Raw genomic sequence first — 14,644 nt, 5'->3', positions numbered from 1 at the left:
GCGTGCGGACGCGGGTCGTTCGGGTCGCGGGGCGGAGGCGTTGTCGGTCGGGTTTACACGTGAACGAGCCGCGAGTTTTCGGACTCGGGCGGCGCGACGGGTACACGAGTACACGGGTCCAAAAAAATTTTCCTTTGGTACACGGGTCCCAAGGTTCCTTTAAACACCCAATAACTCCACCTTCTCTCTCCTCCTCCAAATCTCATCAAATCCCCCCTTTTTCTCTCCTTTTAAAATAATTCTTTCTTTCTTTTCCCTAATTAAATCCTCACCTCTCTCTCCTTAACCAACCAACCTTAATCTTTAACAAATAACTTCACCAATTTATTTCCAAATAAAAATATAATTAAAAACCAACCAAAATAAATAACTCTAAACCTTAATTAATTACAAGGTCAAGATAATCAAATTTCTCAAATAAATTCGAAATTTCCATAATTACTCTTAAGACGATGAAATGAAAAAAACCAATTTGTTGGGCCGTTACATCAACACAAACAAAAACACGGCCTGGCAGCAGTTCCATCGTAATATGAAGTAACGAATAAAAAAACATATACATAAGTGTGTGTTCTGCCAAACCAATTGAAACATTCCTCGTTGATACACAAGAAAGAATAAAAGCAAAAAAGCAAAAACCTTTAAACCGAGACCAAAATGGAGGACGAGTGCGGCTAATCTGATCAGAGTATCAATCGCCGCTGTCCTCTAGGAGAGGGTAGCGGCGGTCGCCGGCGTCATCTGATCGAAGGGGAGGGTTGGAGAGAACTAGAAGAGAGTGAAGATAGTGCTTAGGGTTTGTTTTCTACCAAAGGGGATGTATTTGTTTAGTGTAATGCTAAAAGAGAGATTAGTGTAACGCTATTTGTTTGACCATGTTGACCAACCGCTGCTTATTTTAATTTATTTAATTTTTAAATTATACTTATAAGATATATATTAAACATTATTTTGTTTTATTTTTCAACTAAATAAAAAAAATGAAAAGGTTTCTTTCCGTTTTTATTTGTATTTATCACTGCCCCCAAAACAATGATATATTGCACCAGAATCTAGGTTATTAATCCTTATGAACACTTAAAAATATCAATATCAACCAAGATTTCAAGGTCCTATATTTCGTGAAAAGTTATTCAAATAACTTTTTAAAACTGGAGTATTTGGACATTTTGCTTTCCATATTAACTTGGAATTATAAAAAATGGACCATTGTTTACTCCTAAAATGTTTCCTCTATCATGATGATTAAGCGTCAAGACTCTTTCCTTTAACTTTTAACAGAAAAAGCTAAAAGTTTCTTGAAAGCTATTTTAACACAAAGTCATGTCGAGTATAACTTGTAATTATGGTACAAAATAGCAATCAATTGAAACTTGGAACTTCAAAGCATCTAAGCCTTCCCTACGACTTCATGGTTGATTGTAGTCTTCGTCTTCTTGGATGAACTAACAATTCTGGTGGCTTTCTTCTCTGGAGAAGCTTTATCTTTCACATAACAAGAAGAAGCAAACTGATTCTCCTTTGAAGGTGAATTGGATTTTCAAGAGCTTTGCTTGGGATTCATGAGCCTAGCATAATAATTCCCTGGTTGTCGTTGAAATGTCGTTAGTGTTGGTAAATTGATATGCTCATATGGAGCTATAGATTTCGATTGATTGTGTAGTAAACATTTCATCGAGATACTCTCAGCTGTATTGGCAAAGATAGCTTCTTCATATAGATGTCGAAAATTCATAACACGTTTCGAAAGCCAAACAATTTCCTCTTCAAGAACAGCTACTTCAGCAAGAAGCTCAAGTGTCTACATGCACAAAAATGCAACATAACATCATTGACATACAATATTGCAACATGGTGAGGATCCTACATTGAAATTAAAAAGATCAAGACACCACATAAATAAAGTAATAGACTACACTTTGAGACTTTGTATGGATGACCTTTTAGGGTTCAAGTGAAAAGGGCCAACTATTTAGAAAAGTAAGTTTTTTAACCTTATGCTTGCTTGCATCATCGCCTAAATTACCATAGCAACCCTTCGAAGCATGCATGATAGCCACTGACACTCAATTCTCGATATTGATTCTCACTTTCAATCACTCAACACTTGATCGTCACTCCTCAACCTTATTACTTATTCTCACTTCTCACTTCAATATTGTATTAAATTTGAGCAAAACATTTAATTTTTTCTATCTTGTATCCTTCCATTTCATTTCTTCTCGATATTCACTCTTACTCTTGAAATGAGTAATGACTTTGTGAGTAAGAGCAAGTGTTGAGTCATCGAGAGTGAACTAGGGTTAGTACTTAGTAGCAAGAATTGATCATCAAGGGACACCACATGTGCTAATTCAAGGTTTTAGTACATTCATATATTGTACTTTAAGATGATGCAATGTAATGTAAAAAAAAAAAAGAAAAAAAGAAAAAGAAAGAACCTTAATGCTCTAAAAAAGCAAAATCTTTTCTCATTTTAGGCAGGGCCATCTAGACAAAAAAATTCACTTTCATTGTCATTTGGTTTTGACAGAACTTGATCTTATTTAATACAATATTAAAATCTATAAAATTTAAACTAACGTCGATTTATCTAATGGTGAACTGAAAGAAATATCATATCAAGGTGTAGTTGAAAAAAATCAAAGAGACTTGCAATAAGATTTGTAAAGGTAAAGAGAAAGAGAGTTACAGATGGAGGAAGATAAGGAGGTAGACGAGGCAAAGCTCCTAAAGGTCTATTGAAAGCTCTCTTCAAAGCTCTTTGAACATTCTGCTCATGCCTTAGCTTCTTCTTCAGCTTATCAACCTATAAAACAAAAAGAGTGTAACATAAAGAAAACATTCCATTAAAAAAAATTGGGTTTTGTTTTTTAAGGAAAAATCAAATAATACATCTTGTAGTAATGCCATTTTCTTCTCTCTATTCAATCTTCTTCTGTTATTGATCTTGACGATTCCACCTTTCTCATCACCCATCTCTGTTTCCCTTTCTTCCTGCTTTCACAAGAAGCAAATTCAATTTTCCAACTAATTAACACCACTTTTTTTTGTTTAATTTCCATTGAGAGCTTACTTTTTCATGAATCGATTACGGTTTCGGTATCTGAAGTTGAGCCTTGGCACGAACTCTAGCATTCATTTTTTCTCTCTGTCTGTGAAAGCAAATCAGAGCAAAAATTAATCAAAACAGTGCAAAAGTACGAGAATGAAAACAAACAGAGAGTAAACCATTTTCCATTACTTGTTAAAGAATCAAGAACAAAGAAACGAAAACAAGAATAAAGAATCAGAAGAAGAAAAGAGAAGACAAGTGGGAAGAACTATTGTGGTGTGCTCTGCTTTCTTGTGTTGGTTTGCTATAAATTCACACTCAATACATTCATTAACTCCTTGGATTTTTTTAAAGCTCTTTGCCAATTTGTTTCAGCCCGCTTCCAACTCTTTTTTTTAACGTTACTTTTTGCCTTGGAGGTTTTGCTTCGTACATCAATTATACTTTGCCAAGAATTATACTGGGCGACACAATAAAAATCTAATTTAACAATATTAACATTAATCTTTTCAATTTTGCAAATATAACAACTTTTTAATTTTGGTTGATATTTCTTATTTTATTTTTTTTTTTCATTATTCTAAAATTACTCTTCTTTGTTGTTTTCTCTTCCTCTCTCGTTTTTCTTTATTGTTCTCCTTCATTTTTCGTTTTCTTCTTCTCTTCTCTGTCGTTCTTCTTCACCACTTCTCATATTCATCTACTTCTCTTCTCCTCGTCTTCTTCTGCCTCTTTTCCACCGTCTTTCTCTTCTCTCTTCAGTTTGTTCTTTTAGATTTCTCCCTCTTCGTTAGCTTTTTTTTTTTTTTTTATCATCTTCTCCTCGTCTTCTTCTCCTATTCTCCTCATTTTTTCTTCAAGGAAAACAAGAATTATGTATTTCTTCCCATTTTTTGAAACCCTAATATTATTTCTGTGAATTGCTCATATATTATTTATTAAAATTCGGGCTACGATTTGTTCTTCCTCATCTCTTTTTATTTGTTCTTTTATTTGTTCCTAATATATTTTATCAAAAAGAACTTCATAGATCAGTTTGGTTTTATTTAGTTACGTTCAGTTCTGTTTTTTTAATTTATATCAGTTTTTTATATCAGCGGTATGATATATTTATATTGTATGTATTAGTTGACTAATATACTTACTAAGTGTTTTTTATTTTCTCAAAATTGTTGTAGTTCATTGTAGTTATGGTTAAATTGACAGTAGTTGTTTTTCAAAGTGGTCAATGGGATGAACAACATTACTACATGGATTACAAAACAAATTGTGTTTTGGTTGATGGAGTGATATCATCATTTGATTCTTTTGAAAACTTGATTCATACTGAAATTCAGGTTGAGTCATGTATTGAACTTTCAGTTTTAATTTGTTGATTATAGGCGATAATGATGTTCAACATGTTATTAAGATTGTAAACATACCATAACAACTGTATCGACAATACATAAAGTGTATCATGCTTAGTGCTTCAAGTGTATTTAATTAATTGAGTGTATCAACAGTTTCGCAAGTGTATCAACAACATATCAAGCGTTTCAAACTAATAATATGTATCAATGAAGTTTAGCAAGTGATTAAGTGTATTACATCTATCAAATATATTAGCAAACAAACAAGTGTATCAACGATATATAAAGCGTATCATTCTTAGTACATCAAGTGTATTTAACTGATTGAGTATATTAATAGTTGAGCAAGTGTATCAACAACATATCAAGTGTTTCAAACTAATAATATGTATCAACAAAATTTAGCAAGTGATTAAGTGTATTAAATCTATCAAGTGTATCAGCAAACAATAACAAGTGTATAAACGATATATAACGTGTATCAACGATATATAAAGTGTATCATTCTTAGTACATCAAAGTGTATTTAATTGATTGAGTATATCAACAGTTGAGCAACTGTATCAACAACATATCAAGTGTATCAAACTAATAATATGTATCAATGAAGTTTAGCAAGTGATTAAGTATATTAAATCTATCGAGTGTATCAGGAAACAATAACAAGTATATCAACGATATATAAAGTGTATCATTCTTAGTGCTTCAAGTATATTTAATTGATTGAGTGTATCAACAACATTTTAAGTGTTTTAAACTAATAATATGTATCAGTAAAGTATTAGAGAGTAAAAAAAAGTGTACGAGGAGTACATCAGCAAAAAAATTCAGGTGTATCAACAGTATATATTGGTGTATCAACGGTATATATTGGTATATCAACCGTATATACTGGTATTAGTAATGACTGAAGGGTAGCTTCGTAATTTCGTATTTTTAAAATGCGGGTTGGGCCTCAATTTTGTTATTTTTGCAAATGTAAAAATGATTTGCTATGGGTCTAATTTATGATACTATAATTGTCATATTTGCAAGAGTCCTTTTTTTTTTTTAACTTCCAATTTGTTAGTAAATCAACTTAAATAGAGAAAATTAAGGAAGCTTTCCGCACATGAAGTGAGTTAAATAATTTGTGTTTAATGCCTAGATTATTTTAGTTTCGATTCTAATTGTGTGTGCGTCCGAGGTAAAGTATTTTAGGGATCTTTTTTTTAAATAATGTACTTTAAAAAACAAATGTCAAAAATAGGGTGGAAGCCAAACTATTGACAAAAATAGGGTAGTTTTGTGGAAGTTGTGTACCCGTACACGACTTTGCTTACGTGGATCCCACTTCCTTTCTTTTAAAATTTAAAGATATTGAAAATATATTCTTTTTTATTTATTTAATATTTAATACGTGGGTCCCACAGGTTTTTAATTTTAAAATTTAAAGATATTATATACGTGGGCCCCGCCCTATCCCATCATCTTCTCTACCATCTTTTCCACGCCGTCCTCCACCATTTTCTCATCCCTCTCCATTCGCCGTCCTCCACCATCTTCTTCTCATCCCTCTCCATTTTCCCACAGCGGTCGACGCACGATAGGGTGGAGGACGGCGGCGATTGAGGCGAGGAGAAATCGAAAAGAAGATTCATTGACTCCCGGCGAAAAATGAATTCCGTCGCTCGCCGCCGTCCTCCACTTTATCTTTTCGATTTCTCCTCGCCTCAATCGCCGCCGTCCTCCACCCTATCGTGCGTCGACCGCTGTGGGAAAATGGAGAGGGATGAGAAGAAGATGGTGGAGGACGGCGAATGGAGAGGGATGAGAAGAAGATGGTGAGGACGGCGTGAAGAAGATGATGATGGGTAGGGTGGGGTGGGGCCCACGTATATAATATCTTTAAATTTAAAAATTAAAAACCTATGGGACCCACGTATTAAATATTAAATAAATAAAAAAGAATATATTTTCAATATCTTTAAATTTTAAAATAAAGAAAGTGGGATCCACGCATGCAAAGTCGTGTACGTGGTACACGACTTCCACAAAACTACCATATTTTTGTCAATAGTTTGACTTCTACCCTATTTTTGACATTTATTTTTTAAAATATATTATTTAAAAAAAATCCGTATTTTAGTTTTGGAGAAAAATAATAAAAAATTTATCAAGAATAAAAAAAGGATAAATTTTAGATAGTAAAAATTATAGCAAATGCTAAATGCCGTAACAAACAGGAGGTTTTGAAATAGTATCTATTATAGCTAATTATTACTTTTATAGTATTTACGACAATTAGGAATGATTATTATAGTTTTATATAATTTTTGCCCCAAATAGCTTCCAAGTGGTTCACTAGTCGAGGGTAGCTTATCGAATTAAAGATTCATAGGTGGCAGTAGAGTTAGGAGTTTTAGCTTACCCTAAGTCAAAATCATAAGAAATTAAATAACATAAATACAAAAACAATTAAGTTTCGAGGGGTTGCTTTTGACCCTCATCCTCTCTTTTAGATTCATTTTTGTTACGATATTTGCTATTTTTCACTTATCATCTCAGGTACAATGTTTAGTATTTTTTATCTAAACAAAAATTGTTTACCCTCAAATATAAACTATTATAGCGTTTCTTATCAAGATATTAAGCACCTCAAATAGTAACTATTATAATTCATTAACTAGTATATCCTAACTATAATAACCAATTCAACACTTCAAAGACACATTTTTTATATTCTTTACTTTAATTTAATTTAGGTTTTTAAAATGTTACAATTTTGTGTTTCAAATTTGAAATATTAATTGGATCCTCTCAAATGGACTTTTAATAATACTTTTGCCTTAGGCTTATACTTTGCACTCAATTATACTTTTCCAAATCTTTTTTTTATTTTCAATTTTAGCAACAATTTAAGCCAAGATTACTTTTGATAATATCTAGAAAGCAAAGTTAGGGTTATTTACAATTGCCTTAGGGTTCATTGGATTACGTTTGTTGTTTACAAGTTCATGTGACACTCTAAGCAAAGTTATAATCAACAAAAGCAATATGATCCTGGAGTTATGAGTGATCAATTCAATTATATTTAAAATTTTATCATAAGATCCATTAATTAACTTTGTTCATATACTTGTATATTTAATTTTTGTATATTATTTATTACTTAACATAACCCTAACAACTTGTTTAAATAACCCAACGTGCATTGGTGGTATTTAATAAAGTCTTCAAAGATAAAGAACCAAAGGTTTGCAAAACAAATCTATTACATAAGATTACAAATCAAATAGCCTAATATGTTTAGCTAATGTTACATCATCATTACTAGATTTCATAACCTTAATGAGTGGTTAGATTTTTATTATTTCATTATTATTATTATTATTATAACTCATGTGCATGGCCTCACTTTCATAAATCAAAGGTGGGTGTGATTTTGAACTTTATCTAAAGTTAATATCAATTATCAGAACCCTTTAAAAGACGACTAAAGCAAAATACTTTCCAATAATACAACAAAATTCTAAACTCTTTCTTCAAAGAAAAAGGAAAAGAGAAATGAATGATACAAAATAAATAACAACATAACAAAATAAAAAAGAATCATAAGAAGATCATTAGTGGGGTTAAGATGTTGATATGTGTCCAAATACTCATTGCCTCACATCATTATAAGATTTGGCTATAATGACTTCTTTTTTTTTCTAAAAATAAATAAGAGCAATGTAACTTTCTTTTTTTCAACAATAATTTATTTAGGATCTATATTAATTAAAATTTAAAATATTATATCAATTTAAATCTAAAACTTTTAAAGGTATCAATTTACATAATCTTATATCAATCTTGATCTAAATTTTCTTAATCTAATCAAAATTGTGATGCTTTTCATTAAGATTATCTTTGAAAATATTCATTCATACATTAATGTATAAGTGGAAGGTTTGATCTCCATCCCAATCGTTGTTGTGTGTAAGATGATGTTGATTTGATTTATAATCCATAATTTCTATTTTGATGTATACAAATTAAATAATGAGTAGTTTTCATTTTTAATATACCTTATTTTTATTATCATCATTATTATTTTATGACAATTATTACAATTATATTATATTAAATTGAAAGTCTATCTTTTTTTTGGTAGAAATTTGATGTTTAATTAGTGGATGAAATGAGAGTATTTTAGAAATGAGTGAACAAAATGAAAAAGTGACGTAAAGGAAGTTAATTATAATTTCATAGACTGCTCTCCCTCCACTGCCCTAGTTTCTTTATGCAAATAATTTTAAATAAAAGAAAAATCTATCAACAAATGTTGCAAATTTGCTAGTCTTTTTAAATATATAAATATTTTTAAATATAATAAAATATTAACTATTGATAATAGCGATTAATATGTCTTTATTGGTATCTATTAATAATGAATGACACAATAATCTATTAAAATAGATAATGATATTTTATGGTTCAATTTGTTATATTTAATAACAATCCTAAATTTTATTTATTTACATTATGCGGATGGTAAATAAATCTCTCAAAAGTATTGTATTAGTTGATCTATAGTACTCATTCGCCACCTATTATAATTGGTTTTACAAGTTTATTATACAATGTTATCGAAAATTTCAAATCAATTATAATTTTTTTTTAGAATTTAGAAACACGACTTTGTTAATTTTGTTCACACAATTGACTTACATTTGGGTGTGCTTTTTTTATATTTTGTTTATGTGTTGATTATGGATTCATATATTTAATATACAAACACATAATTTATTTTGACATTTTAAAATATCTAATTGATAAAATTTTAAAAATCCTAATATATAAATAAATGTCCTTTGGATCATGATATATACAAGCATTAATATTTTCCTAAACCTAAAAATTTCTTTCCAAAAAATTTTGAAGTAAGTATATTGATTAAAAGAGAAAATTCAACTTTAAAAAAGTTAACTACTTAAACTATTAAGATCATCTGATAAGATGGAATATAATTTGGCTGCAACAAAAAGATATTGTAAAGAGTAAGAATGATGAAAGACATCGTTATGAACTTGGTATTACAAATCTGGCCTAGCCTAGAATGTTCGATAAGAACAAATTACAAAGGCTTAAATGCTCTTAAGAACATGCTACTAAAGTTTCTTTACATGTTAGATATTTAGAAGTTTAACATATATATTTCTCTAGTTTGTTTTTGAAAAAAAAAGAAAAAATTAACTTTTCTAAAAGAAATGGTTAGATTATAAAAGATTTAAAGGCAAAACAATTCCACTAATAATAATATTTACACTAGAATTTAGCATGAAGAATTGATTTCTCGTCTTTATTTTCAACAACTAATTAGTGCATTGCATACTAACATCTTTAATTACAATATTTTTAGTCAAGAATCTTTATGCATCCATCATAATGAAAATCAAACCGAAATTTTGATTGTAGAGAAAAAATCTCACTAAAAATCCAATTTAATTTATAGCATGCAATTCTTAACTAAAATAATATTGAAGTAATTGAATTAATGAAATCCTTAGGGATAATTAGATATTTGTCAGTCCAAGTCTCCACGACCGCAACGTGAAATTTAGAAAATTTTGGTACTTATTTTATGAGATTTTAATTATAACTCATTAATGATATTTTTTTGCTAATGTAATTAAATTTTAAGTATTATGTTCGAATTAATGATAAGCTAGCTTCATGCAACAATTAATAACTAAAATAGCAGCTAAAGGTATAATTAGTTATATTTTTTCATTCCTAATTTTTTTTTTCCATTTTTAATCACATGTATGGAAGTAGGTTTGAGAAATGATGGTTTTTTTCTTAATTATTAACATTGGTTAAAAAAAATGAACTTTTTAGAATTTAATTTTAGGTGGAAAGGTTGCAAAACCACAAACATAAATCTTTTCAATTAGCATATTTATGTTCTTGTGGTTCACTCAAATAATGATACTCTTGTGATTTTTTTATTACCTTATTGCTAATAGTAACATTTAGCCAAAAGATTAGAGTATCCTATCTATATTAGATTAGGGAAAAAAATCACTAAAGAAGTTACAAAATAAAATAAGAGAAAAAATTGAAAATATTATAACAACCAACCAAGACCACCGACTAACAAACTACATAATAACAATACATATCAAAATTGAGAACTAAAACACCAAAGCTTAGTTTAGCGGATGGACTTGACCGCACCTTTAAAAACACGACCCAAAAGAATGCTCTACGTTAATGATACGAAGATAAATAAGAAATGTTAATTAAATTATAAAATATAAAAAATGAAGGAAAAAAATTAATGGTTCACAATTCAACATCTCCAAACACAAGTTTATTTTGTTGTGTGTCACAAAAAAATTTGTGAAATTTATTAATTATATTCTATCTCAACCTTAGAGGAAAAAAAAACATTAATCTTTTCACACAAAAGTATAATCAATAAAAGAGAAAAAAAATGGAGTTTGCAAATGTTATAAAGATAAATCAAAGTTAAGAAGAAGGAAGAAAAGAGAACATTTCATATAATTAAAAAATAATTGTAAAAAAAATAAAAAAAAATTAATTTAACCCAATACAACAAATTTTAAAAGTGTGCTTCATTTTTGCAATTCTTCTGCAAAATAGTATTATATCTTCTAGCATTACATCTGAACTTAAAAATGATAAGGTTAGGGTTTGACCGTTCAAAAAGATTTCTTCGCCGCGTTAACATCCACTTACACACTACCCCTCCTCATCTCCTACGTCAGCACCGTCATCATCTTCATCCTTGAGGCATTTGCCTTCGTATCTTAAACCCTAACCAGAACCCAAAACCCTAAACCTATGACTTGCATGAGCAAATTTTGGAAAGGAGAAAATGATAATTCCATTGAATGCTAATCGACATGAGCAGATTTTAGTGTGTTGTACAAAAATGTAATGTAAACAGTAGTAATTCTTTGGGTTGGGTTGTTCTGGCCCGACCCAATACCCAATTATCGTAGGAAGGAAAGAGTAAGGGTGACAACTCAAGAAATTGGGCTGGGTTGTTCTAGTCCGACCCAATACCCAATTATTGTAGTAAGGAAAGAGTAAGGGTGACAACTCAAGAAAATACATCTAACGTAAAAACGACTTTAGAATAGTCTAGTTAGATAGTTAAGAGGAAATTATATTTATAAGATGTTTTTTATTCCTACATAACTCAATTCAAAGTATGAATTTTTTTTTTTTTTTTTTGAAATTTAAAGTAAACATTGTTGAATGATGATCTTTTTAATTCTAGCATTGTGATGACAATCTTTTGCTTTGCTATTTCTTAAAATAAAGATTTATGCGTTATATTTTTTGTTGAACAAATTAGGTGTGAAATAAAGCAATTTCTTTTATACATATTTATTTGATTCTTACTATGTCAGAAGGTTTTCAACTAATTTGATTCCAAAATTAATTTGACCAAGAAACTTTAAAACCTCATAATTTTTAATTTGCATTTTTAGATCTTAATAATAAAGAATACCCTTGAATGACCGATTTCTCTTGCCTCACTTTTATTGATCGAGTAATTTTTTTCGCATATTCTATTATCTTGAGTTAAAACAACCTAGAATTTACTTTGTTATTTGATTCTTTAAATTTCTTGTTTTCCTAGTTTGTAACAATCTTGAATCTTTATAAATAATCTTTCAAGGTGAATTAGTAAGTCTATGTCATTTTCCTAATTCTTTATATAATTAGCACATATTGTAGTATGATTATTTTTTAAACCACCTTATAACTACATTTTACACACACCTTTCACGCCTTGCCAAAAATGACGTGGATGTAGAGATAGAAATGACTTTTAGCCTTCAGTTTTAGTTTAGTTGTATAGTTCACAATGAAAGGAGTGAGTATATTGATGGAAGCATGTTGTATATGTTGAATTCCTAATGGAAAATGCACATTTGGGGATGCAATGTGAGCTCTTATGTGCAAATTCTATTGCCATTTTTGTCGTTAGGGTTGTGTGCATATATAGGAGGACAAATCTCTTATCATACATGTACATAGCCTAACATTCAAAGGACAAATCACTTTTTACACAAAATTCAAAGTCTATATTTCATTAATCAAATTTTAAAACAGTAAATTCTTTTTTTTTTTTTTTTGTAAAAATCGTATTATTAGATTTAATTTAATTTATTCAAAAGATTAAAAGAGTTTTTTCATTAATTTTGAAAGTTATGGTTTTTAGAAAAGCAAACATCTTTCTTAATTAAGGTTCAAACTAGTAACAACATAAAAATCATGTTGTAATTGCTAAGATTCAAACTAGTAACAGAGATGTTTTGTTATCGTATTTTATTTAGAATCTATATTTTATTATCAAATTAGATTTTATCTAACTACTTTCCAAATTAAATTATAATAAACAATTTTTTTCTCCACTATATATATATATACTCATTATTGTTGCTATAGTTATTATTAGCGATCTAAATGAAATATGATAATAAAAACCTTGAATCTCATCATTTTCATCTTTCTCCTTTCATGTTTCTAATCTCGAATCACATTTTTCAAACTAAACTAAATACCATGTTTAGATAAAATCTATTTGATGTCAGATAGATACTTCAATTATGTGTGGTATTTAGTTTAGTTAATGGTTATTTTAGTATTTTTTAAACTTTTTAAAAAATCTCCGAGTTGAATTATATTTTAATTCAAATATCACGTTTTAATTAATTTATTTATTTATTTAAAATTTTCAATTTAATAATTAAATTTTCTTATTGTTATTTGTCTAAATTAAACTTCTGATTTTACCATTTATCTGGTAATATATATATATATATATATATATATATATATATAAAGTTCGAAACATTTTTGTAAGATCATCTAGGTAAAAAACCCAACTACCACAGGCTCTCATATGAGCTCAAATCCAAGTCTAATTTAAAGTAATTGCAGTCAAAAACACTTCGAAAATTAAGTATATAACAACATTTCTTAAAAAGATACAAATACAGTAAAATTGATAAATAATGTTAACGATGTGGTCTATCAACGATAGATTTTGAAAGTTTGATCTAAATTTTAATTCATTCTGCTACGATTACTAATACTCTAGATCTAATTATTGTATTTACCATTAATTTTTAAAATAAAAAGTCCATTAAAAATATTTGAACTAAATCTAGGACAATTTTGAAACAATTAAAAGTGCCCATCAAATGAAATGGAACCAAATACAAGAACAAAAAACCCTTTTCTTTTTTCTTTTCTTTTGGACTACACAAAAACTATATTTAATTTTAAAATTATGTATATAAAGTTGTGTATATTATATAGTTGGTAACAGGTGTCACCAATCCAATAAAGTATTTTGGGTGCAGTTTTCGGTGTACCAAGTTTTCCTTTTTTACATGTGGGTGGAAGTACTTTCATATTCCATTATACTTTTTAATTAATTCACTCGTACAATTTTTTTTTTCTCTCTTAATTTCATATTCGTGATTTATATTAATTTTAAAATTTTCCATAGGGAACTTTGAATTATATATTATTTTTTTAAAAAAAGATTGGACATAGTTCGAACAACATAGTACCAAATCTACTCTGGTTCTGCTCATGATATTGCCCAACTCCATGATTTGCCCTTAAAAAAATGTTTTTGTTTAAAAAATATAAACATAGTATTAATAAAACATTTATAAATATAATGTGTCCATCGTGATGCAATAGATAGACTATTGTAACTATCGTAGATTATGATATTTCTAAATATTTGAGAGGTTTTTTCATTTAAATAATTTTTCTTTTTTCAAAATGTAAAAAAACATATTAATATCAATTTGCAGTCAAAACCTACTTTTTCTTATTTAGGTTTGAAAAGTTTGTTTGATTTTTTGATTGTCAAAACTAATCAGTAAAAAGTAAAAGGATGGCTAAATGAGAAATTTCCAAATTATGAGCAAGAGATCATCATGCATAGTATTCAAGAAATACTTGAATTTGTAGTCAAAATTCTGAAGCAAAAAAGAAAAGTTTTTGAAACTTTGCTTAATTACCCTTTTTAATGTCATCTTGGTTCAGAATTTCATGCACCTCATCTGAACTTAGGCTTTACAAGTAGAACTTTGAGAATCAACCCTTGAAGGAATATTTTTCAAACTTCCTATCTATTATCATCTTCTTCTTCATCTTCTGTAATAAACCATCGGAGGGACTGGTAAGGTTGTGTAGGTACAACTAGTTCATT

At 28.8% G+C, this 14,644-nt stretch overlaps 1 protein-coding gene across 2 annotated transcripts; it reads right to left on the bottom strand.

Moving 5' to 3' along the window:
- Positions 1 to 1,117: 1,117 nt before the first annotated feature.
- Positions 1,118 to 3,425, bottom strand: LOC127144004 (uncharacterized). 2 transcript variants are annotated; one of them, XM_051079387.1, is made up of 5 exons: positions 3,245 to 3,425; positions 3,077 to 3,155; positions 2,896 to 2,997; positions 2,693 to 2,809; positions 1,118 to 1,801 (listed from the first exon to the last, which is right to left on the bottom strand). In XM_051079387.1, exons 3-5 carry the CDS (start codon positions 2,977 to 2,979, stop codon positions 1,541 to 1,543), a joined length of 462 nt encoding a protein of 153 aa, XP_050935344.1. In that variant the 5' UTR covers positions 2,980 to 2,997; positions 3,077 to 3,155; positions 3,245 to 3,425; the 3' UTR covers positions 1,118 to 1,540. The 2 variants fall into 2 exon arrangements, with proteins under 2 accessions (XP_050935344.1, XP_050935343.1); XM_051079386.1 differs by having other exon boundaries at positions 3,077 to 3,425.
- Positions 3,426 to 14,644: the final 11,219 nt, after the last annotated feature.

Source organism: Cucumis melo, chromosome 11, assembly GCF_025177605.1.
Source record: "Cucumis melo cultivar AY chromosome 11, USDA_Cmelo_AY_1.0, whole genome shotgun sequence".
Classification (NCBI taxonomy): Eukaryota; Viridiplantae; Streptophyta; class Magnoliopsida; order Cucurbitales; family Cucurbitaceae; genus Cucumis; species Cucumis melo.
This window is presented reverse-complemented; position numbering and strand designations above follow the sequence as displayed.

Excerpts from the sequence above, each read along its gene's own strand:
- LOC127144004 (XM_051079386.1), bottom strand. The coding sequence starts at position 2,979 with ATGGGTGATGAGAAAGGTGGAATCGTCAAGATCAATAACAGAAGAAGA. Across the intron at positions 2,810-2,895 it reads AAATGGCATTACTACAAGAT|GTTGATAAGCTGAAGAAGAA; the intron begins GTATTATTTGAT and ends TTTGTTTTATAG. Across the intron at positions 1,802-2,692 it reads CTCCTTATCTTCCTCCATCT|ACACTTGAGCTTCTTGCTGA; the intron begins GTAACTCTCTTT and ends TTGTGCATGTAG.